Source organism: Hetaerina americana, unplaced genomic scaffold (assembly GCF_022747635.1).
Source record: "Hetaerina americana unplaced genomic scaffold, ioHetAmer1.1.p SCAF_16, whole genome shotgun sequence".
NCBI lineage: Eukaryota > Metazoa > Arthropoda > Insecta > Odonata > Calopterygidae > Hetaerina > Hetaerina americana.
In genome coordinates, this window is record NW_027286719.1 from 3284601 (window position 1) to 3308554 (window position 23954).

The window sequence follows — 23954 nt, forward strand, 5'->3', positions numbered from 1 at the left end:
CCAAGTACCATGATCATTCGCTTGCCGCAATGCAATATGTAAGTGGGATGGAGGATAAATTAACAGATAGGAAAATTTTTGGTTGATTGGGTGTTACAGAAGGAAATGGTACATAAAAACTGGATGGCATCACTTAGGCGATGATACTCTCCTGTACTATGTTAGGCAGTACTCTCAAATGGGGAATCAGACAAGTCTCACTCTCAAGTTGTTCAACAAGAGATTATGAAAGCGACTGCTGTCAGTCCATACATTTTATCATCTGTCAGTAGCGTTACATGATTTTGATTAGAAACTGAACTGATATTGGTGCTTTCTACGGGTTATTTGCTCCTTGGTCGAAGGCCTCCTTGGACCAGTACTTTTACTTGCTGAAGACAAGGGACGTTCTCTCATGATTAGCACCCATAAATTATTTTGCTAACAAGGATCAGAATGGGAAGGTAGCTTTCCACCCTGAGGGCCAGAGTCCAAATCCCAGAGGTGGTATAATATGTCAGTGATCCCTCCTTGCAGTGCTCCGCGGAAGGCACCCTCAGGAGTTCCCCACTAGTCGCAACGGATGTTAATTGCGGACTACTTCGCACCTTTCATTGTGGCTAGACTAATGCCAATATCTGATTTCTCTCCATCCTTAACCTGAATTATCAGCCCTCAGCCAATTACCAACATCCGTCCCTCATGACAGAAATGACCTCGGCTTTAATCAGTCACCTTCCCTAATGCCTACTACTTATCTTGTAAATACTAGGAAACTGGGGAATCTTTCCTGGTATGCAGATACTTTTAGCATGTACTTTTTAATTACATATTTATTGATGACGTTACCACACACAAGTAATATAGATTGACCTTACCCATGGGGAGTTGGGTGAAGTATATATTGTCGATATGGGCACGAAGAAGGCTAGAACAAACACCTATTGGCACTAAACAATTGAAAGAAATTAGTTTTAATGAAATTATTTTTTTTAGATGTACAATGTTCTTTTATTATTATTAATGGCTGTAAACAGTTTAACTTCACCGCTAGATTTTCTGCTCCTTCATGACAGCATTACCTGCACCACTTTGTCCTCCCCCTCATCAAGCCTGACATGATTATGACAAAAGTGTTTTATGCATATGCCAATACTCATTTGGACACCACACAGTCATTATATCCCAGCATTTTCTTTTTCTTAAGTATAAACAGCTTCCAATCATCATTCAACTTCAGTTTCCAGTGTTCCTTCATGGATTCAGTATTGCTCCTTCAATATCAACAATCGGGTCAATATCTACTCCTTTTAGTTCCATACTTGGTTTAACAGGTGAGCATTTTAAGTCATATACTAAATGATCTATGTGGGGTGCATAAGATTTCACATGATGCATGCCAGTCACAGACACCATCCATGGGTTCTTATGATAGCTAGATAGGATAGAGCATACAGTGTGGGAAAGGTGAATAGCATGGCAAAACCATTCCTTCCTCCTCCAGATAATTTCTAGTGAAGGGCATTCACAAATAATTCCTTCGCTTCCTCTGAGAGTGAAAGATCCAACATAATTAAAGCCACATTTTCCATCGCATCTAATGGCAGCGCTTTTGATATCATCAAGCTGACTGAGAAACTTCATCTCGATTTCTTGACAGGCCTGGCATTGCAGCCCCTCCTTTGAATCATTTTTAAATCTCACTAATGCTCCATTATCAGTAGACACAGACACATTTAAACTTTGTGATGGTGACTCAGGGCTCACAACACAAGACTCTAATGCGGAATAGGCAGCATTACATGGTTTTTTCCAGCTGCATACATTTTCATGCAGATGCAGAACTCCTCCTGAACAGAAATTGAGAGCTTTGCAAGCTGTTTCAATGCCAGGTTGACATGTTGGAATCAGTCCCAGATAAACTCTATCTGCTATATTTTGTGGACAAACCTAGAGTGAAAAGAATAAATCAACTTAGTAGTTTCAAGCATAACTTTGTGGATATGATGAATATTCAAAGAAGTAACAGACGGTAATTTTCCACACTATTTGAGTATTTGTGACTGGTTTCACCTTCATAAGACTCGATTCTCTCATTGAGGTGAAAGAGCTTGCATTTATTTCTTGATAGAACTTCTAACAAGTTACTTATGTTACTGATATGCTTTCTCACAAGTTATCAATAATAATGATGCCTAATATTGCCTGGGATGTTCAACAATGACCATGCATGAATAAATCTATTAACTCCTCAATGAATGTAGCAGAGTAGTTATAAGGTGTCATTCATCCATATTGGCAAGTAATATTTCAATAGCAATAGAATATTTGTTAATGACTCATGTTAAATGACCCATTCCCTTATTTTTACTTAATAAAGATATCAGGAGAGGGACGGTCGGACGGAAAAATCTGATCTAACAGTCAATGAGACTGACATCCCCCCTCTCCTGATATAAGGCCCAGATAGGGAAAAACCCACCTATGCAGGAGTCAAACAAAAGACTTCTCAAGTTACAGGCAGATATGCTATCCCACCACCACCGGGGTGGAAAATTAATATGGCTAATGCCAAATCTGTGTCCCGTAAACATTTCATGACCACAAATATAAACAGTCACAAAAGAGTGGTTGAGTGGATGCATGTGAACTTTGACATTTAGCATTATACTATCAAGTTCATATGGTTGATTCGGAGAAAGAAGCTAAGAGCTACACATAACAAAATTCAAATACTCCAAGTTAAAGCCTTGTTCAATCAACAGACGAAACTTCATCCACTAATAATCAAGTGAAATGAAGATTTGATATGAGCATAGTCATGTGCTGAAATGAGGAGAGGGGACTATATATGTCAAGAATATTGTAGTGGGTGCCCAGCCATATTGTCAAGGCCTGGGTGGAACCAGAAGGAATTTTCCATATTGAAAATTTGTCCCCAAATTCTTTGCACCATTACTGACACAAAAATATCACTACACCATATAAACTTGTGGAAAAAATGTATTATTTATTTGCCATACACTAACCTGCAGGGAGTTTTGTTTATTTGGCAAACACTTGTTTATTTGACATTGAAAGATTTCATAGGTTTATGAATAATGTTAGAGGCTTTGGTCATAATGAGATGCCTTAGGTTTTCATTTGTCCTTGAGATGGTGAGGGAGGAAGAATGATAAGCTCTTGAATTAACAAAGAGACCAAAAAAACCAATACACAGAAGTTTTAGAGTCTGAGGAAAAAAATTTCAGCCATCTGCTCCTGGAGACAATGGCAATAAAATACTCTACGGACTTGCTATCAAGCTTGGGATGAATGAAATATTCCACCAGATAGAATATTTGAGTTAAAGACCAAAAGGGAAAAAATGGCCAAATTCTTCAGAAACATCAAAGGAAGATTCGAAAGAAACAACGGAAAGAGTTACAAGAAAATTTCAATAAGAAAAAATATTAAGACTTCTTTCAAACCTTTAAACCAAGTCTTCAAGGCTAGTCCCCACCCAACATCCACTTCAGAGTACTTTACCTAAACTAATTTTGAACAAGAAACAGAACTGTGGACACTTGGCTAAATACTACTAAACTGTGAATGACCACAGAACAAAATGTCCTTCCAAAACCCACACATTAAAATTCCTGGCTGGATTCTACCAGATACAGAAATGGGAAAGAGAGCCTCAAAAACAATCGAGTCCTGGGGCATACTCAATCATTGTACAACTTTTTGAATACATCAGAGATAAGCCATCGGAACAGATTGAGACTTTTCCAAAAGATCTGGAATAGAGAAAACATCCAAGACAAATGGAAAGATGAGACCATTCACCGTTTATACATAAAAGGAGGCACAACCAATGTCAAACTCCACACAGATGGATTGCTCCTACTAGTCACATAAATGATGTCATCCAAAGCAATCCACTACGGAGATCAACAACTAGGAGAATAGCAAGCAGGATTGAAGTAAGGGGACTCATGTACAGAACATCTGCACCAACAAGAATTCAATCAAAAGCAGCAAATAAGAAGGAGAGCATGATGATCCTGAACTTGGAAAAGGCATTATTCCCATATAAGGATACATTGATGAGGGTGCATTGTTCAAATGCATGTTGTAAAAAGTAATCCAGGAGTTAAGGGAAGAAATGGCACAGATAAACAATCTCAAATAGAATCAGAATAGGCTACAAGAAAACTGGACTTAAATGTGGGAATATGGCCTAGGCAGCTGATATATATTGTACATGATATACAGTGCTGCTTGCAGAGAACATAGAGATTGCAACCAAACAGATAGAAATCCTCAGAGAATCAACGTAGAAATAGGAATGCAAGTATTTTTTTTTTAAAACAATGCACATGAAAATACTGGCCAACAACCCAAATTGAATAATTAAGGCCAAGTTATGGTGCCAGTGTCGAAGGAGTCCAAAAGTTCCAACACCAAAACGAGATATTAAAAATACAAATGAGAATTTGGTGGTTGAAGAAAGGGCTCCAACAAAAAGCATCCTGATTCGGCCAAAGGACTTGCAGATCCAAATCCATTTCTTATTAGGTAAAAGTTGGACACTAAATTTCCATAACCAAACCAGAATATCAACACACAGCAGAGAAAATTGACAGAATGGAGCTCTCAGACACAGAAAAAAGGAAAAGAAATTACGAAGGAAGATCCTATGACCAAAAAATTAATAGCAAATAAGTTAACTTTCCACATGAGGCCAAACCAGGAGTTAAACAAAAAGTTTGAGATGATTATGACCGAGATATGAAGAAAAGAGGAATGGCTTCCTCTGGACACATCAAAAGAATGGAACCAAAAAGAATAGAAAGCAGGATCTTCTCTTCATGGGGGAATAGCAAAACATAAGAAGGTTAAAAAAGACCATCAAGATACAAACAAGTGGGGGTCAGGAAGAGGAAATTGTAAAGAGAAAATGATTCAGAGTGAAAATTACAAAGGCAATGGGGGGTTTTCCAGGGAAGAACGTGCTACAGTGAGCCACAAAATGAATGGGCACTGGCAAAAGAGAAAATACTACAAGAAAGAAAAGGCATTTGTATACACGCAGCTCATACATCGATGGCCAAAGCAACAATGTAAAAAAATGGATAACTCATTTAATGAAACCAATTGCAAATTCACATTGCTTACACAGTTAATTAGGTTCTTGCTGTCAACCAGCTCTTTCCTCTTAACTTTAGGGATTCACTTCAACCATTGCATCCACTCATTATAGCAGGTATTTCTAATTTTTGATGTTATTTGCATGGGCTACACCAAACATGGACAGCTTTTTCAATCTTGAAAAATGGCATTCTAATTAGTAAATCCCAAATACAGCATCATACTCCAGTATTCTCGAGTGAAATGAGCTACAACTCCCACAGATTCAACACCCCTTCGCCACAACAGCTGAAACTTGACTAAAACATAAGCATCAACATTCCATAAACTTCATGAATTCTCGAAATATATGTTTTGCAATTTAATGTATCCTCTTAAAGGCCTCAACTATTTTAGATAATATTTGGAACCCTGCCATAGTACATGGTAATAATAGCAATTACTCAAGTAAATTACATATTTAGTAATAATGCAGCATTCAATAGTATACTGAAAGGCACATGCATTAACAAGTATGGCATCTACTTACCTCTCTGTTATCCCCGAAATGAACATAGCACCTATTTGAAACTTTATTGTTGGACAAATTTTTCCTAAAAATGAAATGAAAAAGCCAGTTTCAAATACAAATTCCTCATGCCATATAGTATTAGAGGGTTATTCAATAAGTAAAGAAACAAATGCTTTCATGTTAAAACTATTCAATAAGTCTTTATTATTTTTTCAGGGGGTTAGTTGGCAACCTTGGGATGAATTCTGATCAGCTATTTGATTTTTATAAGTCCACATGACGTCAAAATTTTCAATTCACTGTGGCATGTCCACCAAAAGATCGTACCTTAGACGAGCAGTATTCATTAGATTTTTCATCGCACAAGGTGTAAAACCAAAGTTCTATGAACCTTACAAATGTTTACAATGGGTTGATCAGTTAAAAGTGGCCAAACAAGTTTGGGCGATGAACCCTGAAGTACGAGGGTGGTCCCGTAAGTACCCGGCCTGACCTAGAGATGGTGGTTTTTGTTTAAAAAATCACTGTAGTAGAAAGTACGCAATCTACAAAGCATATGTTTCAACTTTGAAGGCAATACCTTGTTTAGTATTTGTTTGCCAGCCATCAATAGTGAGCGTTTTCAGTGAATATGTGAAAATTGAGAAAATTGGCCATCGTTATGTGATACAATACTTTTATTTGAAAGACCTCAGCCCAACCAATGTAAATACTGAACTGAATTCAACTCTGGGTGAGTCGGCTCCTTTGTTTACAACAGTAAAATATTGGGTAGCAGAGTTTAAATAAGGTCGTACGAGCTGTCAAGACGAGCATCACATTGGTTGACCAAATGAGGTGACGACTCCAGAAACGGCGAAGAAAATCCACAAAGTGATACTCCATGATCGTCGACTGAAAGTGCACGAGCTAGCAGACATAGTAGGCATTTCAAAAAGTGCGGTACATTGCATATTAACTGAAAATTTGGACATGAGAAAGCTGTGTGCAAGATGGGTGCAGCATTTGCTCACACTCGAGCAAAACCCATGTCGTGAAGATGTTTCAATTGAGTGTTTAGCAAAGTTTAACAGCAACAAAGCAGAATTTTTGAGCCATTTTATAACCATGGATGAAACATGAGTCCATTACTTCACACAAGAGACAAAAAAAACATTCAAAACAATGGATTCAAAAGGGAGAACCAGCTCCAAAGAAGGAGAAGACCGTTTCATCTGCAGGCAAGGTCATGGCATCGGATTTTTGGGATGCCCATGGGATAATTTTCATTGACTATCTTGAAAAAGGAAAAACTATCAATAGCGAGTATTATGCAAACTTATTGCAACATTTGAGTAAAGAAATCAAGAAAAAGCGGCCGCATTTGGCTAAGGAGAAAGTGTTGTTTCATCAAGACAATGCACCAGCTCACAAATCCATTATTGCAATGGCAAAAATTCATGAATTAAAGTTTGAATTGTTACCTCATGCACCCTATTCGCTAGATTTAGCCCCCCCCCCGAATTATTTTCTGATCTCAAACTTGAAAAAATGGCGCGGTGGTCAATGATTTTCCAACCGTGATGAAGTGATGTCGGAAGTCAATGGCTATTTGAGGAGCAAGACAGTTCTTATTATAAAAAGGGTATAGAACCAATTGAACATCACTAGGAAAAGTGTATAGAGCTGAAAGGAGAATGTTGAAAAATAAGTACATTTTTTTCCTTTTTGTGTTTTCTTTGTTGGGTCGGGTACTTATGGGATTACCACCATACGTTTAAAATTAACCCAAATTTTGTAGGAATCCAACAAACCATTTTCCAGTTACCGTCATTTGTCTCTTTGATTATTGAAAGACCCCCGTAGTTAACAGAGAACAATACGATTAGGATAGCATAAAACTTAGAAATAGGATTACAATCAAAATACAATATGTACATACATAAGCCAGACCCAGAGATGAGTTCCACTTATCTTCTGAACGAGTTCATGCCACCAGTCTTGGTTCAACTGCATTTTGGTTATTAGCATGCATATGAATACAAATGTTTTGGTCATGTAAAAAATTTTTAAGCTCAATCCATCAAACTGGCAATGTGAATAATGATTTTCTTTTTTATTTTTTCCTAAAGGCCTTAAAACTATCATAGGTTAAATACAAAAAATGAATACACTTTCAATTTTGCCTTCATTCAGATTCCAAAAGTTTCATTTCATTTCCTGAAAAAAAGCTTGGTAGCTGACGTCTTCACACTCATGATTATATGTATTTTGGGAAGTTTGATGCAAAGTGCAAATAGTAACAAAATAAAAACTTATTATGAAACAAGAGATAAAAATTTTGACTTAAATGAATAGAAACTACTAATTTTGATTTTTACTTTCCACCATTTGTGAAATATTTCAATTTCTTTTTTATTATATGCATTCTGAAGATATTCATTATTCAAAGTGTTAGTAATTTATGACAACTATTGTTGCCACTTGGTATTAATGCATTACAATATCAACTAATTAAGCATATTATTCTTGAAGTACTTAACTATTCATCTCATAAATTTCAAATATTTTATCATTTAAACTTTAAACATAATAACAACAGCAAACTGAGATGACAAAGAGATGAATGATTTCATTTTAACTGTACACCTGCAATTAACTAACTGGTGGAAGTAATTCCTGAAGCAATTGGACATTCCTTAGGAACTAATTTTACAAATAAAATGAACATCTTATGTCACAATCCCTATGTTAACCAAGTTTCAGCATACTAACTGTTGGTTTTTCATTAATTCCATGTTTTCAGCCTTGATACTGTGTGCATTATTTAGTGAACCTCAAGGAGTTAATTGCTCGTCCATGGATTTCATGAAGGCATTTGGCAGAGAAAATTGGGCACAAAGAATCAATGCACTGATAAGATGGGAGAATACTGTATAACACTTGTCTTAGGCCACACCGGTCTCTGGGCAGTGGATGGAGGTTCAGGGCAGGCAATTCTTAGCAGGGGTAAGGCAGTGTTGCACATTATTTTCCATGCTTTTTGATGCATGCATGGAGGGAATAGAAAGAGGGGCATGGAAATAGCAGGAAATGAGAATGAAAGTACAGAGGTAGAGAACTCTTAAAGTTAGATTTGCAGAGGATAATGCTTTAGTTAAATAGTCGCCAAAGAGGTTTCAATCATTGCTGAGATTGTCATATGCATTCGAAGAGATTCAACCGTACAAAAATGAAGGCAGTGGGGTTCTCAGGAGATAGGGAGGCTAAGTTACATATTAAAGTGGAATGGATGGATCAGTTTGTCTATCTGCTCAGCTCACTCTGCTTTGCCCATCACCTTGACTGATATAACTTGAAGCCAGAGTGGAACCTGGTCACTGATTGGCCAGCGGCAAAGACTCCCAATGGCTCCATGATAATTACTACACTTGATTGGCCAATAATGATAGCTGTCAAAACATGAGGTCTCACCTCAAGGCAGCCACAGCTTGAGGGTTCCACTCACAAGCATGGACACACTTTGCCTTGGCATGCACCAGAAAAGGAATGGTGAAGTACCCAATTCCAGCATACATGTCAACAATTGTTTCATCTGAGCAGTTCATTTGGGCAACCCTAAATCTCTCGCTAGCATTTCCAGGGCTAAACATGCAGAAGCGAACATCCCATGTATACCTACAAAGTAAGAGTAATGTTCACAATGTGTACACACATCAATGTTAAATAATTATTTCAAAACATACAACTAGAAATGCCAATCAAAAAGAATTAAAAGTAAAATTGCCTTATGTTCAAAATTGCTAGCATATACCCAGAATATTAATCAAGTGGAAAATTTAAAAAAAATTAGATTACTTGGTACTTTAGTTAATTAACAATAAGGATTGCATCTTATTTTTTCTTACAGAAATTATATACTCCAACACAACCTTTAAATAAAATATGGCTATCATTACCTCAATCCCATTACCAGATACTTCCAAACACCCCAAAATTCCAATTTACTCCTGTGCTGAATACAATGTCACATACAACCTAATACAGATAGTCCTCATTAAACTCAAGCTTCAAAAATAGAATGTGTCCAGAATCACTTCCAAATACCACATACCTTCACAGGTATAAAACAAATCAAGAGGTATCGCAAGCTACTCAGTAAGACAGTATCTCATGGCTGAACATAGGTGTTGATTTTAATCTCAGAAAAAAGGTTTTTGACCAGTTATTCACAGGCATCAGTAAAAAACTGAACTGCTATAGCCCCATTCTTATGGAATATTTTAGAATGATATAAACAAAAACCCTTCCCAAGGACTAAAACCTTGACATGGTGGAAGGGCTAGTGTGTTTCAATGACCCTTAGAGCTGTGCTGGTGGGAGCCAGATAGGTGTAAGGTAGTCCACTCAGCATCTGTTCCTCAGAGAGGCAGCTGCAAAGACATCAGAACCCAGCAAACTGGCCTTTGAGAGATGGTGTCACGTTAAAAATACTATTGAGGAAGGCAACGCGAAATGTCAATTATTATTCCCAAGAATATAATGATGGACAATATAGAGACTATGATTCCTGGCAACTACGGGACTCAGCCTAATCAGCTGCATCATACCTGGCAGCACGGGAGGCAAGGCTTCCATGGTCATCATCCCACAAACCCCTTGCAAGGCAAAACGGACAGCAGCAGGCACACAGAAGATGCAGAAAGACTGAATTTGTTAGAATTGGAACTTGGAATGTTGAGACAATGCTGAGGACATGAAAATTATAGACTATTTAGCGAGAGATGGAGAAAGGACAAGTAGTCGTTTTACGGCTGTGCGAGGTGAGATGGATGGAGGGCAGGGATTACTGAAATGATAATTGTAATAGAGTAATACACAGAGGAGGGAAAGATAGCCGGTGAGGGGTCGAAGTGTAACAAAACACACAATTTGCTAGGTGACACAAAGGTGTGCTTTTGGATAAAAAGATAAGTACAAGGGTGGTATACACAGAGCAAGCAAATGCCAGGAGATTATTAGTAGAAGTAAAAACCAAGTTGACAAGCTCGGTCATTGTTTAGGTATACATGCCATCAACCAACCATAACAAAGAAAAAGTCTATAGGATATACGCTCAGTTAGAGGACATAATTGAGGTCGTTTCCGGAGGGAAACATTTGATAGTGATGGGTGATTGGAGTGCGAGAGTAAGCAAAGGAAGAGATGGTAGCGAGATAGGGTACTACGGTTTAGGAACATGGAATGACTGTGGGGAGAAAGCAATAGAGTTCTGTTGAAGTCAGGGGTTAATCATCAGTAACATTTGGTTTAGATGCCACAAAAGTTGTAGGTATACATAGAAAATGCCATGGGACTCAGAAAGCTTCAAGTAAGGCTACATTATGGTTAGGCACAGATTTAGGAATAGTGTGATCAATTTATATAGTTTCAAAGGACTTGTTTTGATTATAGAGTCTATTGCATCAGTCTTGGGATAATTATTTGAGGCAGTTTCCTATTGCCTTCTTCAATAATGTTTATAACATGGCACCATCACTCAATGGGTCCCTTGCTGGGCTCAGACGCCTTGGCAAACCCCTCACTCACTGAGGAATAGACGCTATGTGGACTAACTCTCGTCTGGCTACTAACATTCAACCAATCTGGCTGGCATGGGTGACCCCACCAGGAGGAATTATAGTTGCTCTTGCCAGCACAGCCAAGGGGTCATCCGAAAACACAAGCCCTTCCACCATGTCAAGGTTGTAGTCCACGGGTCCCTATTACCTAGTACATATGGAGCATTGTTTGGATCCACAGAAAACCAGCTCAAATTCAAATACATACGACATTGAACAACATTGGCATTCCCCTAATTGAACAGATATGAATGTATTTAGCATAAAAAAGTGTCCATGTAGCTGTAAATACTTGGAACATATATGGGCCAATCAGACCCTGAGCAAATCCAAGTCATGATGGAGCATATAAATCTGGACAACTTATGGATCTCACGGAATATGACAAAATCATCTACTGCTAATAAGTCTGCATTTACAGTTTGCCCCTCTTATTCAATTAAAATATATTAATAATTACCTAACATGGCCATCTATGACATTAACCCAGCTGTTGTCACCATAGATCATTTCCACTCTGGGTGACCTGAAACCATCAGGTTTTATACGAAACATACGACCAAGTCTCTTCACTTTCAAAGCTTTGCAAATCACTTGCCACAATGAGTCACCTAAATAAACACAAGAAAGATGATAAAGTAATATTTTTACATTAAAGAAACAAAATCAAAGCAAATGATATTAAAATTTTTCTATGTGACCCTCCGAACAATTTTGCAGGCAGAGACGAACTTCCATCACCAAAGAACTGTAGGTGACCATGTCCTCATCACCTGTTACCAGCATAATTTGCTCATTTGAATTGGTTGCCAGGAAGCAAGGTTTGGCCCCTAAAGGGCGCGGATGGATTCAATTGATTGAGTGTATTGGGAAGCTTCTCTCTCCTTGACTCTTGTACCAAGAGTGTGTTGGATGAAGGAACAACGTGCACTTGCCTTTTAGGCTTACTTTTCTAATGGTTGCGTCGTGATCATCACCACACAGCGAGCATTCCGCAGGTGATTCAATATTGATGCCTGAGCTCATGCTTCTAGCCTGGCACCCAATCAACTGCTACATAGGTGAACACAGAAAAAATAGAAGTGTTGTAAAGAGAAGATCAGTGCTAGAATGATCCCTAGGATCAGCCCAAAACATTGATGCATTAAGGCAGTCTTCTTTGTGATCTCCTCAGGGCTCTGCCAACAAGCCAACAAGCCCACAGCTACCCTTTGAATTTCTTATCATTCATTCTGTGGGGTGAATTCTTCATTACCTCCACTTTCATCCTTAAAACTTAGCTGTGGTGCAAGAACTCAGTCTACAGGGTTCGTCTGGAAAATAAGTGTACTGAGCTCAGGAAAAAAAATTTATTACACTTTTACATATCTTAAGCTAATATTCCTCAAAATAGGACCCTTGTGAGTCGATACACTTGTTCCAGCGGCGTTCCCATTCCTGGAACGCTCCCGCAAAGGCATCATCGGGAACCTCTCGAAGACTCGTCGTCGACCTCTTCTCTGCCCTCCACGAACATCTTGTGCCACCGAAAGATCATGTTTCTGGACATGGTAAGCCTGGTTAATCATACCGACAGTTTCGGTAGATGATTTCCCAAGCTTTACCGCAAATTTGATGGAATAACGCTGCTCCAAAAACTTCGGCATCGCGTTCCGTGACGTGGGTCGAGCGTGGAGGTTCGCGTTAACAGAGCTCCTCACTACACCACAGCTCAGAGCCGACTGCCTTTTTCAGCATCGCTTGCCAACATTCCCCCCTCCAATCGCAGCCCGTCAGAGCGGTGCTGGGCGCGCCTGGAGCGCCCAGCCCAGGAGTCAGTACACTTATTTTCCGGACGAACCCTGTATGCGATATTGCTGTTGGGCCAAATGAACGTGAAGCATTCCTTGAAACTTTTTCTTAAGACATGATTGCCTGTTTCAATGAATGATGCTCATTTTCATCTTCCTGGATGTATGAACAAGCAAAAGAAGCACTACCAGAGTGATCACAATCCCTCAACACTTTGTGAAAAGCCCCTTCATTGCCAATGTGTAACTATTTTATGTGTACTATCAAGTGTAGAGATTTTTGGCCCCTATTTTTGTAACAGATTGAGATTGCAATTTCAGTGTATTTTGATTGCCATGTGAACCAGAGCAAAGATTTTTTTTGGCCAAATCTTGATGAAATGGATGTTGGGAATGTGTCGCCCCAGCAGGATGGATCCACAGCACAAACTGCAATGAGGATTTTGAAGGAAGACTTCCCCGGGTGCCTGACCTCATATGAGGAACAATCTTCAGTGGCCTGAGCACTCACCCAATTTAACCCCTCGTGACTTCCTTTATAGGGTAACTTGAATTCATCATGTACACCGATCTTCCTTAGACCCTCACTTAACTGAAAGAATATTCCCCAAGCAATAGCCAGCATAAACATTGCTTTGCTGGAAAGAGTTGACTTAAACTTCAGAATTCATATAAATGAGTGTATCGCTCATGTTGGATGTCACACCACTTGTCGGATACAATTTTAAAAAATAGAAGCTGAAATTTCCAATATAGTAGAACAATGATAAAATATAAATAAAACAATTACTTAATTATCTTCTGTTTAATTGACCCTTTAAATCAGCAAGGTATGCTGCCGCATCCTTTAGAATAAATACTGTGATTTTCATTTGATAAGTAGCTTCTTAGTAATCACAAGGTAGTTTATATCTGCTGTTTACCATTTCATCATCCAGTAAATAACAAACACAAGGCATTGGCCGACGGAAAAAATGCTACGACATTTTTACATTGAATTAGTGGCACAGAGGTTCCCGAGAGCAAGGTAATAGTCATCCACTACCACAAAATAATTAATGTAAGGAAAGACAATTTTGAAACACTGTTCTGCTGCACTTCCCCTCTTCGTATGACCACATCAATGCCTGAACCTTGCTACTTTGATGATAGTGCAAAGCAGAAAAAAATATTAAGCTGAGCACAAAGACTGTATGAAATTTCACTTGATGTTTTATACACACTTGCTCTTATTTGGAAACTTAATGGTAAAGAAATCAATGAATTCTATGCATCTAATGCAGAAGAGGGGCTGCAGAGGGGAAAAAGAAAATTTTTCTCAAAGAGGCCAAGGTGAAGGGTTGCAAATAAAGGGCTGGCCCATGAAAGGGACAGTCCCTGGCATAGGAGAAATCCTTGCAACCCTTGAGTGTGCGAGTAAGTGCGATTCACAAAGGTCACTGTTTCTGAACATATCAGAGTGTTGAGTGTCCGTGAATATGTATCCTTTTCAATTTTTTCAACCCTATGTGATTGACGGGTCACTGACATTGGAGAAACCGTGAGTGTGTTTGTGAATGCCATTCAGAGGGTCAGGGTTTTTACACACTTGAGTGACCGAGTGGTTATGAGACTGTTTCATTTTACATTTACTTTTGCACTGTTTGCATGATTGGCAGGTTGCTGGCATAGGAGAAATCCTTGCAAACCTAAGAGTATGTGAATACAATGCACGAGGGTCAATCAAGTTTAGGGCCTTGGTTATTTTGTTTTTCCATCCTTTCAGGTGTGATGAAATAGAGTGGGTGGAAAGGAAATGGATACGGGGAAATGCACGAGGTATTCATGCGCTGGAGGGGGAGAGAAGAGTGGAAATCAGGCATCTGTTAAGCCCTGAAATTTCAATTGTAAGGAAGGGCCAGATGTGGGCAATCTCTAGGGATCTCACCTAAATTCTGCTTGCACATTCCAGAAGAACTTCAGTTATGGAGAGGTAACAGAATCTATCAAATGTTTGACAGTGTAAGGTGGTATGTGAGGGGTTCGCATAAGTGGAGAAGGCAGGTTGCATGGTAGAATGACAAAAGCTTTTTTTGTGAATATATACAGTCAATGCCCTTTCATTTTGGAAAATCTATCATTAATGTCTTAAAGTAACAATTCCATCTTCAAGAAAATCATGATTCTCAGATGAAACAACAGAAAATAAAAGGCAACACCATCTAACAAATTTTATGCATAATGAAAAGATTTTGGTATTTTAGCCAAGTGGCATTATTTCTCCAATTCCCATAGAATACATCCCAGCAGTAGCTTCAGAGGACAGTGAAGCAATTAGCAGAATGTGTGATTCTGCAGCTTAGATAGGAAAAACATATACATCAATCAAAGGGTTAGGAAGAGGAGTAAGACTGGGAGGCTAATTATCACTAATATTTTTCCATTTATTTGTAGAGGAAATAGTAAAACTGACATAGATGGACTGGAGATAGGAATGAAAGTGAGCAGGGAAATTGGTTAATGATAGGGAACGCAGATAATATCAGCTAGCTTTGCAGATGATCAAGCTTTATTTAGCCAGTCAGCGAGAGGCAAGCATTACTGAGCTCATTAGAAAATCATTGTGAAAACTATGTGATTAGAATCGATGAAAGCAAAACAAATGTAAAATGTTAAAATGGGGGGGCAAAAATAAGAGCAGGTAGAACAGATTGTGTACCTAGGCAGTGTCTTTTATGAAGCTGGCCACAATAGTAAGGATATTAGGAGAATTGCATTATGCAAAGAAGCTTTTACAAGTAGGTTGGAGTGGATGACAGGGAATTTAGGCCAGGAGATTAAACAAGCAAAAATTTTGGCACAGTGTGTGGTTTTGTATAGCTCATAAAGTTGGTCGTTAAATCAATATGATACAGGGTATGTCCCAAAAATAACCAGTCGAATGAACCATAACCAGTAAAAAAACCAGTTCTTGGGACATTGCTTATCAAATTGCTTACAACGTCACAAGCATTCATAGTCGTGCGCAACGCACCACAGTCCACGAGGTTAAAGCCAACTATTAAACACTTATGCTGTTTATACCTTGACAAATTTGTGACATTATATGTATGGTATTTCATCACAACATCTTGTTCCTTTAAAACCCCCAAAATTTCAGAGTTTAAGAGGACGCCTCGACAGCTTAACTGGCTAAAGCACTCAACCGGATATTGAGGGATCTGGGTTCGAATCCTAGTCAAGGCGAATGATTTTTACACTCTGAAAATGTTGCATTGAATTGCACATTAGCGGATGACTCCGTTTAAAGTTACTGTTGTGGCATCTCCCGCAGTTTCTTTGGAACAATAAACCTCTTCAATATATTAGGCACACTGTATCGGCACAGCTGGTAGGGTACCCCATTGTCACCATACTGGTTTGAATCTCACTTACAGCATATATGCTGTGGTGTTTACCATGACTGGAGTGGCATTCATTAATTTGAAATAATATCAGTTATAGGTGAAAATAAAAAAGAAACTACAACTTAATTCAACATGTCAGCCTACAGATGTATTAATCGAATTCTTCAATCAGCATTTATGATGCTTCAATAACTCATGTGTGTAAAATGCATTACTATCAACATGCCTACTGTTGAAAGACAACTGGGCACATAGGTTTTCAACCTCTAGTTTCATTAATGCTATCAGATATTTTTCAAGGGAAGCAGCTGCACAAAATGCGACAGATATTGTGTGCCTATGACCTTGGTGCTTAGTATGCTATAAAGTCATAAATGTTTACAGCAGATGCAATCGGGATACCTTCAACCAGAGCTGATAATAGGGTTACTGATTCCTCACTCCATTTCGTAGCACAAAATATAAAATGAGTGAAAGCATTATTAATATTAGCGGCACTCCACCAGTTAAGTTACGTTTTGGGTGGACACAGGTAACACAACAGCACAACAATTCCATTGCCCCTCCTAAAAAGGCATAACCTGGGATCCAACACTGCAATAAGCTCTTTTTCAATTCCAAATGCTTTCATCATCCCTTCATTCCATCCAACATCCCAATTCTATCCCTGTCCTATCCATCTTATGTCTCTCAAAGAGACATACGATGGATAGGGTATCAGCTAGATTATGTCCTGGTTAGACACAGGTTTAGGAACAGTGTGATAAATTCGCACAGCTTCCCGAGAGCAGATGCGGACTCTGACCACAATTTAGTTGTTATGAAATGTAGCGTCCGTTTCAAAAAGATAAGGCAGGGGCGGCGGGCTAGAAAATGGAATATAGAAGCATTAAATGGTTTGAAAAGAAAGGAGTACCAACAGGCTATAGAGGAAATCATGGAGGATGGTAAAGAGCCTAGTACTATCGAAGAAAAAATGGGAAAGTATCAAGAAAGGGTTATCGAAAGCCGCAAAAGGCACTATTGGAACCGCTAACGCTAGAAGGACTAGGAAGCCATGGATCACGGATGAGATGATCACAAAGATGGATGAGATGACAAAATGGAAGAATGTACACACAGAGTTAGGCAAAATGAAGTACAAAGAGTTAAACGATAAATTGAGGCGGGCAACAAATAAAGGAAAAGAAGCTTGGCGAAAGACACAGTGCGAGGATATGGAAAGTCGGCAGAGGAAGGGTGAAATTGGTGCGCTGTATAGCAAAGTTAAATCTTTATCAGGAAGTAAGAAAGGGAGATCTATGCTAACAGTTAGAGATAAGGCGGGCATTATAATATTTGACGCAGGAAATATCCAAGAGAGATGGAAGAACTGTATAGTAAAGAACTTAGACCAACAAAGTTAGACATAAAAAGGAACATGACGTAGAGGAAGATAGCTTAGGTCCAGACATACTCGACGATGAGATAGAAAGGTCATTAATGGAGATGAAATTAAATAAGGCCGTGGGGGATGGATAACATCCCCGCGGAACTATTGAAATGTTTAGGAAAATGCGGGAGTAAGAGGCTATATGGGACGATTCGTAGTATCTATGACGAAGGAATCTGGCCGGAAGACTTTGTGAGATCAGTTTTAGTTCCTATTCCGAAAAAGGAAAAGGCTACATCATGTGAGGACTACAGGACATAAGTTTGATATCCCACGCAGCTAAAGTTGTTCTCAGGATCATAAACAAAAGGATAGAGCGTAGGGCAAATGTTTACTCAGGGGATGATCAGTTTGGGTTAAGGAAGGGGAGAGGTTCACATGATGCCATTGCAGTAATGAGATTATTAATCCAGAGGAATATAGAATACAACCAGGAGGTATTTGACTGTTTCGTAGATTTCGAAAAAGCGTTTGATAGAGTGAATTGGGAAATAGTAATGAGTATATTGCAGAAAATAGGAATAGATTGGAGGGAAAGGAGGCTAATACGCAATCTGTGCATGTCTCAGACTGCACAGGTGCAAGTGGGGAACGGGGAGTCTGGATGGGCAGGGTTAGGTGTAAGGCAGGGTTGCCCATTATCACCGTTGCTGTTCAATCTGTATGCAGAGGAAATGATCAAAGAGGCATGGGAAGAACTGGAGGTAGGAATGAAAGTGGGCGGGGAATTCATAAAATCAGTTAGGTTTGCTGATGACCAAGCTTTAGTTTGTCAGTCAGCCAAGGGGTTGCAAGCATTGCTGAGTGAATTGGAAATTCAGTGCGACAGGCATGGGATGAGAATCAGTATAAATAAATCAAAGGTTATGCGATTTTCTAAAAAGAAAAAGGTTAAGCTAAACATTAAAATAGGAGGGCAAAAACTAGAGCAGGTAGAACAGTTTACGTATCTCGGAAGTGTTTTCGACCAACACGGCCAAAGTAGCAGGGACGTAAGGAGAAGAATTGCGCTAGGCAAAGAGGCTTTCACAAGGAGGAGGGAGTTGATGACAGGGCGTTGAGCAAGGATATTAAGAAAAGACTCGTAAAAACTTTGATATGGAGCATAGCTATGTACGGCGCGGAAACGTGGTAATTGAAGCAGGAGGATAGACGTAGACTGGAGGCTTTTGAAATGTGGGTGTGGAGAAGAATGGAGAAGGTGAAATGGACAGAGAAGAAAACAAATGAGGAAGTACTTGGTATGGTGGGCGAAGAGAGGGGTTTGTTGGGAGAAATCTTATGGAGATAGGAAAATTGGATGAAGGGGTATTGACCGGCAGTGGGATGTTGAAGACTACAATTGAGGGGAGAATGTTGGGCAAACGAGGAAAGGGAAGGAACAGGATAGGGATGTTGGACAGGATGAAGGGAGGAAGAAAGTACTCAGAGATGAAGAGGGACCTGATGTAAAGTAGGATACTGGATTTTGATTTTGTTAGGAGTCAAAAAATATATATTTAGTAGCTGTGTCCATCCAAAAACCTACCTTAACCGGTAGATTGCCTAATAATAATAATGGTCCAAAATGGTCATCTTATATGATAACAATAAACTAAGTAGCTTCAGGCGTGATGTGGTGGAAGTCGAACATAATGAATAACTGATTGAAGCACTTTTCCAATTGATAAAATTATCAAGTGGAAAAGTGCTTCAATCAGTTATTCATTATATGATAACCATTTAGGTCCAGGACTCTTCTGAGATAGGTCAACTGCTCCACCTGCCATAGTTTGTTTAAGTTCTCCTGTTTTAATATTTAACTTACCCTCTCTCGCTAACCTTCTGTTTCGTTTAAATTGATCCTCATCCTAAACCTATAGCACTAACTCTCCAATGTACTCAGCAATGTTTACCAACACTTGGTTAACTGGCAAACTAAAGCTTGATCAACAGCAACCCAATTTTATAGTTTCCCCACAGACTTTCATTCATACCCCCTGTTCTTCCCATGCCTCTTTCACCATTTTCCACACAAATACCTCATTCAGCATTGGTGAAAATGGACACCACTCTCCTACTCCTCTTCCTAGCACTGCCCATCCTGACTTGCAATCATCACTCACCTGAGCAGCCTGATACATGTAGGATTTTAGATAAGTCCACTGTCCCAACAATTTATTCCAATTTTCTGCTATACATTCCTAAATTCTACCCAATTAACTATCTCAAATACTTTTTAAACATCCAATAAATAAAAAAATACATCGTGAGTATATTCTTGGCTCCTCTCTATTAGCATAGCACACATACCTCTCACCTTCCTGAACCCAAACTGATCATCTACTAAGTAATGATTTGCCCTGCTCTCCATCCTCTCGTTGATGATCCTGAGAACCACTCTAGCTGCGTGTAAAATCAAAGTTATTACTCTGTAGTCCTCGCACATGGCTGTCTTTCTTTTTTCAGGATTAGGAGCTGAAAGTGATCTGACAAAGTCTTCTGCTATGTGGACTACCTTTCCTCCGGCTCCTACCCTTTGACCCATCTGATATGATTGACTCCACCACGAACAAATCATTGCTCCCACAAGCACAGCTCTTGGGGCCATTCAAACGCAGAAGCCCTTCCAAAATATCAAAATTGTGGCTAATGCGAAGGTAGTGAAAGCATCTGATTTTTCAAAGGAAGCTTTAAATGGCTCCATTCTAAGTAAACTTACCACTTGATTATCTGAATGGGTGGCTTAACTCTAAAACTCAAGTTTTTTTTGGAACTGAAATTTTAATCTACATTGAAAAACTGCATCACTGCTGAGGGTTAACTTGTATTTTATAGATCACCTATTATGTTTCCTAATTCATTGAGACAGGCAATGATGAACATGTTACACAAAAATCTGAACATTTCATTATTAAAAGTAAACCTGAGAAATATATTCAGCATAATACTGTATGGGGCCCTTTGTCATTCAATAACCTCCTACAACTTTTTGAAATCGTCCAGCATCATATCTGCCATTTTTCTAATTTTTTCACCATTCATTACTCTTCCAAGTAGTAGTAGTAGTTTTGAGGGGAGGCGACCGACAGCTGAGGTCATTTGCGCCATAGGGGATGGATAGGAAAGGATGAAGGGTGGAGAGAAACCCGGCGTCGGCATTAGCCTACTCTTAACGAAAGGCGCCAAGGAGTCCGCAGCTTAACGTCCCATCCGACGGACGGCGTACTCACTCAAAGTGCCCTCCACAAAGCACCTCAAGCAGGGATCGAGATACCTCTGAAAAATATTCAACACCGCCGGGATTTGAACCCGGGCCCTCTGGGTGGGAAGCCAGTACGCTAGCCCCCGCACCATCTCGATCCCCTACTCTTCCAAGTGGCTCAAATTGGCTAAATTATGAATTTAAGACTCTGTTGCAACAATCATGTTCTGTTCTTTATATTTGCAGTTCATGGTAACCCTCATATTTTATGCACTCAAACACATACACTGGCTCAAAATATTGTTTTGCACGGGCATGGGGTTCTATAAATAAGACAGAGTTATCTTGTGCACCCCACACAAAGGATGATGTTCTTATCAAAAGACCTGCAAGAATTTGCAAACAATATTCTCAATAAATATAAAGAAAAGAGTCAATGTCATTAGTGAACAAAAAATGACCCTATTTTGGTATCCCCAGTTAGTCCTGTTCAGTTGCTGTTTAGCAGGAGTGCCAATAATAGGAGATATAAATGATCAATTCGATCGACATAATATCCCCGATGGAGGCTAAAATATCTTTAGACAAAACGGTGATTAGTATTAGGGCTCCGCCCCCGTCGGGCCCATGCATTGTGACAATTGTCAATAACTGTGACAAAATGAAAGTATTAAATACGATTATCATCCGTATAGCTCACGGGAACATATATGCATACCTGCTGTTTTCCACACTGTGTCTTCAAAGGAATTACGACCAAAGAGAATCAAATCTCCGTATTTGACCCAAGAACTTGGAATTTCACTTCCCAGTTCCTCTCTCCACAATGCTTTTCCTTTCATGTGGATTTCAATTCCTTCTCTCATTAATTCGTATGGTTTTTTAACAACCGCAGGTGCATTATTAAGCTTTTGTTGATAAACATAGGGCTTTCCGTGTACGTTGAATGATGTGCCGCCGGGTTCAACAGATTGAGTCGATGGTAGGATTGGGATGGCAAACACATCACTGGCCAACTTCCGTATTCTTTCGTCTTCACGCAGTAACTTCAGTTCCAACAATTGCCGCCTAAGGAATACAAATAATTACAAAATGACAAGAATAACTAAATCGCTACTTAATTCATTCTTTTAAATGCTCAACTTACCTCACATCACTAATCGAGCTTTTATCAACTATAACGAACGGCATATTCAAAATACTGAGTCCCCGTCAACAAAAACACCATCAAAGTTAATTAGTGCTCACTGGAATGATATACACGCTCGTTAAATAAATATATCCGAATAACCGCACGTGCTTTCACTTAAACAACAACACAAGTGCATTTTAAATAGCAACCTGATGAAATTCCATTGTTGCCGGCGTTGCCAGTATTAACGACGTTCAACCCGTCCGTACAAAGAGATGTGTTGCTGTCGTCACCAGTATAGTGATAATTTTCAAGACTAGAGGCGCTGCTCACTCAAGGCGGTTCCGATTGTGCGACTAGTATTCAAGGTGTCCTTTAAGTTGGCGCTGGAATCAATCGAAACAAACCCTAGGGAATTTTCACAGAGCACACTTTGCGTCCTACAGTTAACCACAGGTAGATGGCACATCGCATCGAATTTAATGATTCAGGCCGTGAAAGTGTACTACTATTTACAAATATCTTTTAATAAAATCCCTATCAATGCCTTTACTCATTAGTACAATGTTTATTTTATTTAGTTCTTTGAAAAAACTTTATCAAATATAATATGAACATTATGAATGCCACATCATTTTAATAAAAAAATATATATTTTAAAGTACCACCTTGTAAAATATGAAACCATTATGGAATTATGACAAATAGACCATATAGAATCATGCAGAATCACAAAGCTAGGAGTTTATTGACTATTACCTACTGCCCCTAAGGAAATTTCTGTGCTGCTAAATCAAAGAAACTGGCGCAGTGTTTCAAAAAGTGGTTAGAAGTGAACAGCTAATATGTACATAGAAAAGAGAAGCAGGTTTAAAGGAAGCTTATATAGTTAATAAAAACCTTTTCAACGTGTGAAGAGTAAGTAATCAACCGCTTGAGGTAGACTTTGGATGGAGACAATTATCAAATAAATATCTTGCTTCTCCTAAGGAAATATAATCCAACATCCTACTCACAGCAGGCCCCTCTTCTTCTCTCTATACTTCCTTCCTCCTTTCATCCCGTCCAACATCCCTATACTATTCCTGCCATTTCGTTGTTTGCCTAGCATTTTCCGCTGTGTCACAGTCCTCAACATCCCAACACCGATCGTTAAACTTTTCAATCATTTTTCCTGCCCCTTCATGATTCATTCCAACATTCCCCTCTCCTTGCCTACTCTGCCTAGTACTTCCTGATTTGTTTTCCTTTCTGTCTACTTCACCTCCATCCTTTTCCACACCCACAAATCAAAAGCTTCTTATCTACTTCTATCATCCTGCTTCAGTGGCCACGTTTCCGCACCATACATAACTATGCTCATATCAAAATTTTTAACAAGTCTTTTCTTAGCATCCTTTCTCAATTTCCCTGTCATCAAAGACAGGCTAAGGAATGGTTTCACATCAATCATTTACATTTAAGTATTGAAAAAACCCAGCATAATGTATGTAGTCTCAAATAAAAAATAACTGAAATTGAAACTGCTAAAATACTAGGAATTTATATTGATACAAAAGTTAACCACTTCAGTCAGATGTGTAATAAACTGAGTAAAGATGTTTAATTGTTAAGAAAGCTCAACTTTCTCATTTCAAATGAGTATTCCTTAACACTTTACCATGCCTTCTTTCAACATCATTTGCATTATGGTGTGATTTATGGGAACATTCCCCACATGTTAAACAAATTTTGCCACTACAAAAGAGAGCTATTTGTTCTCTTCCTAATATACTACCATGTGCTTCCTGCAAGCCTTTTTATTAGG

At 38.9% G+C, this 23954-nt stretch overlaps 1 protein-coding gene across 1 annotated transcript; it reads right to left on the reverse strand.

Annotated features, from left to right (window-relative positions):
* Positions 1 to 937: 937 nt before the first annotated feature.
* Positions 938 to 22451, reverse strand: LOC139687032 (tRNA wybutosine-synthesizing protein 2 homolog). Its single transcript, XM_071584133.1, has 7 exons — positions 22357 to 22451; positions 22163 to 22262; positions 21734 to 22083; positions 11684 to 11834; positions 9077 to 9280; positions 5642 to 5705; positions 938 to 1929 (listed from the first exon to the last, which is right to left on the reverse strand). The coding sequence occupies exons 2-7, from the start codon at positions 22204 to 22206 to the stop codon at positions 1234 to 1236; spliced, it is 1509 nt and encodes a 502-aa protein (XP_071440234.1). The 5' UTR covers positions 22207 to 22262; positions 22357 to 22451; the 3' UTR covers positions 938 to 1233.
* Between the last annotated feature and the right edge of the window lie 1503 nt (positions 22452 to 23954).

Bases quoted from the DNA above. Each gene is read 5' to 3' on its own strand.
- LOC139687032 (XM_071584133.1), bottom strand. From the start codon at position 22,206: ATGCCGTTCGTTATAGTTGATAAAAGCTCGATTAGTGATGTGAG. The intron at 11,835-21,733 runs GTATGCATATAT...GTGTTTATTTAG, and splicing joins CACAGTGTGGAAAACAGCAG to GTGACTCATTGTGGCAAGTG. The intron at 1,930-5,641 runs GTAAGTAGATGC...TTTTCACTCTAG, and splicing joins ATTTCGGGGATAACAGAGAG to GTTTGTCCACAAAATATAGC.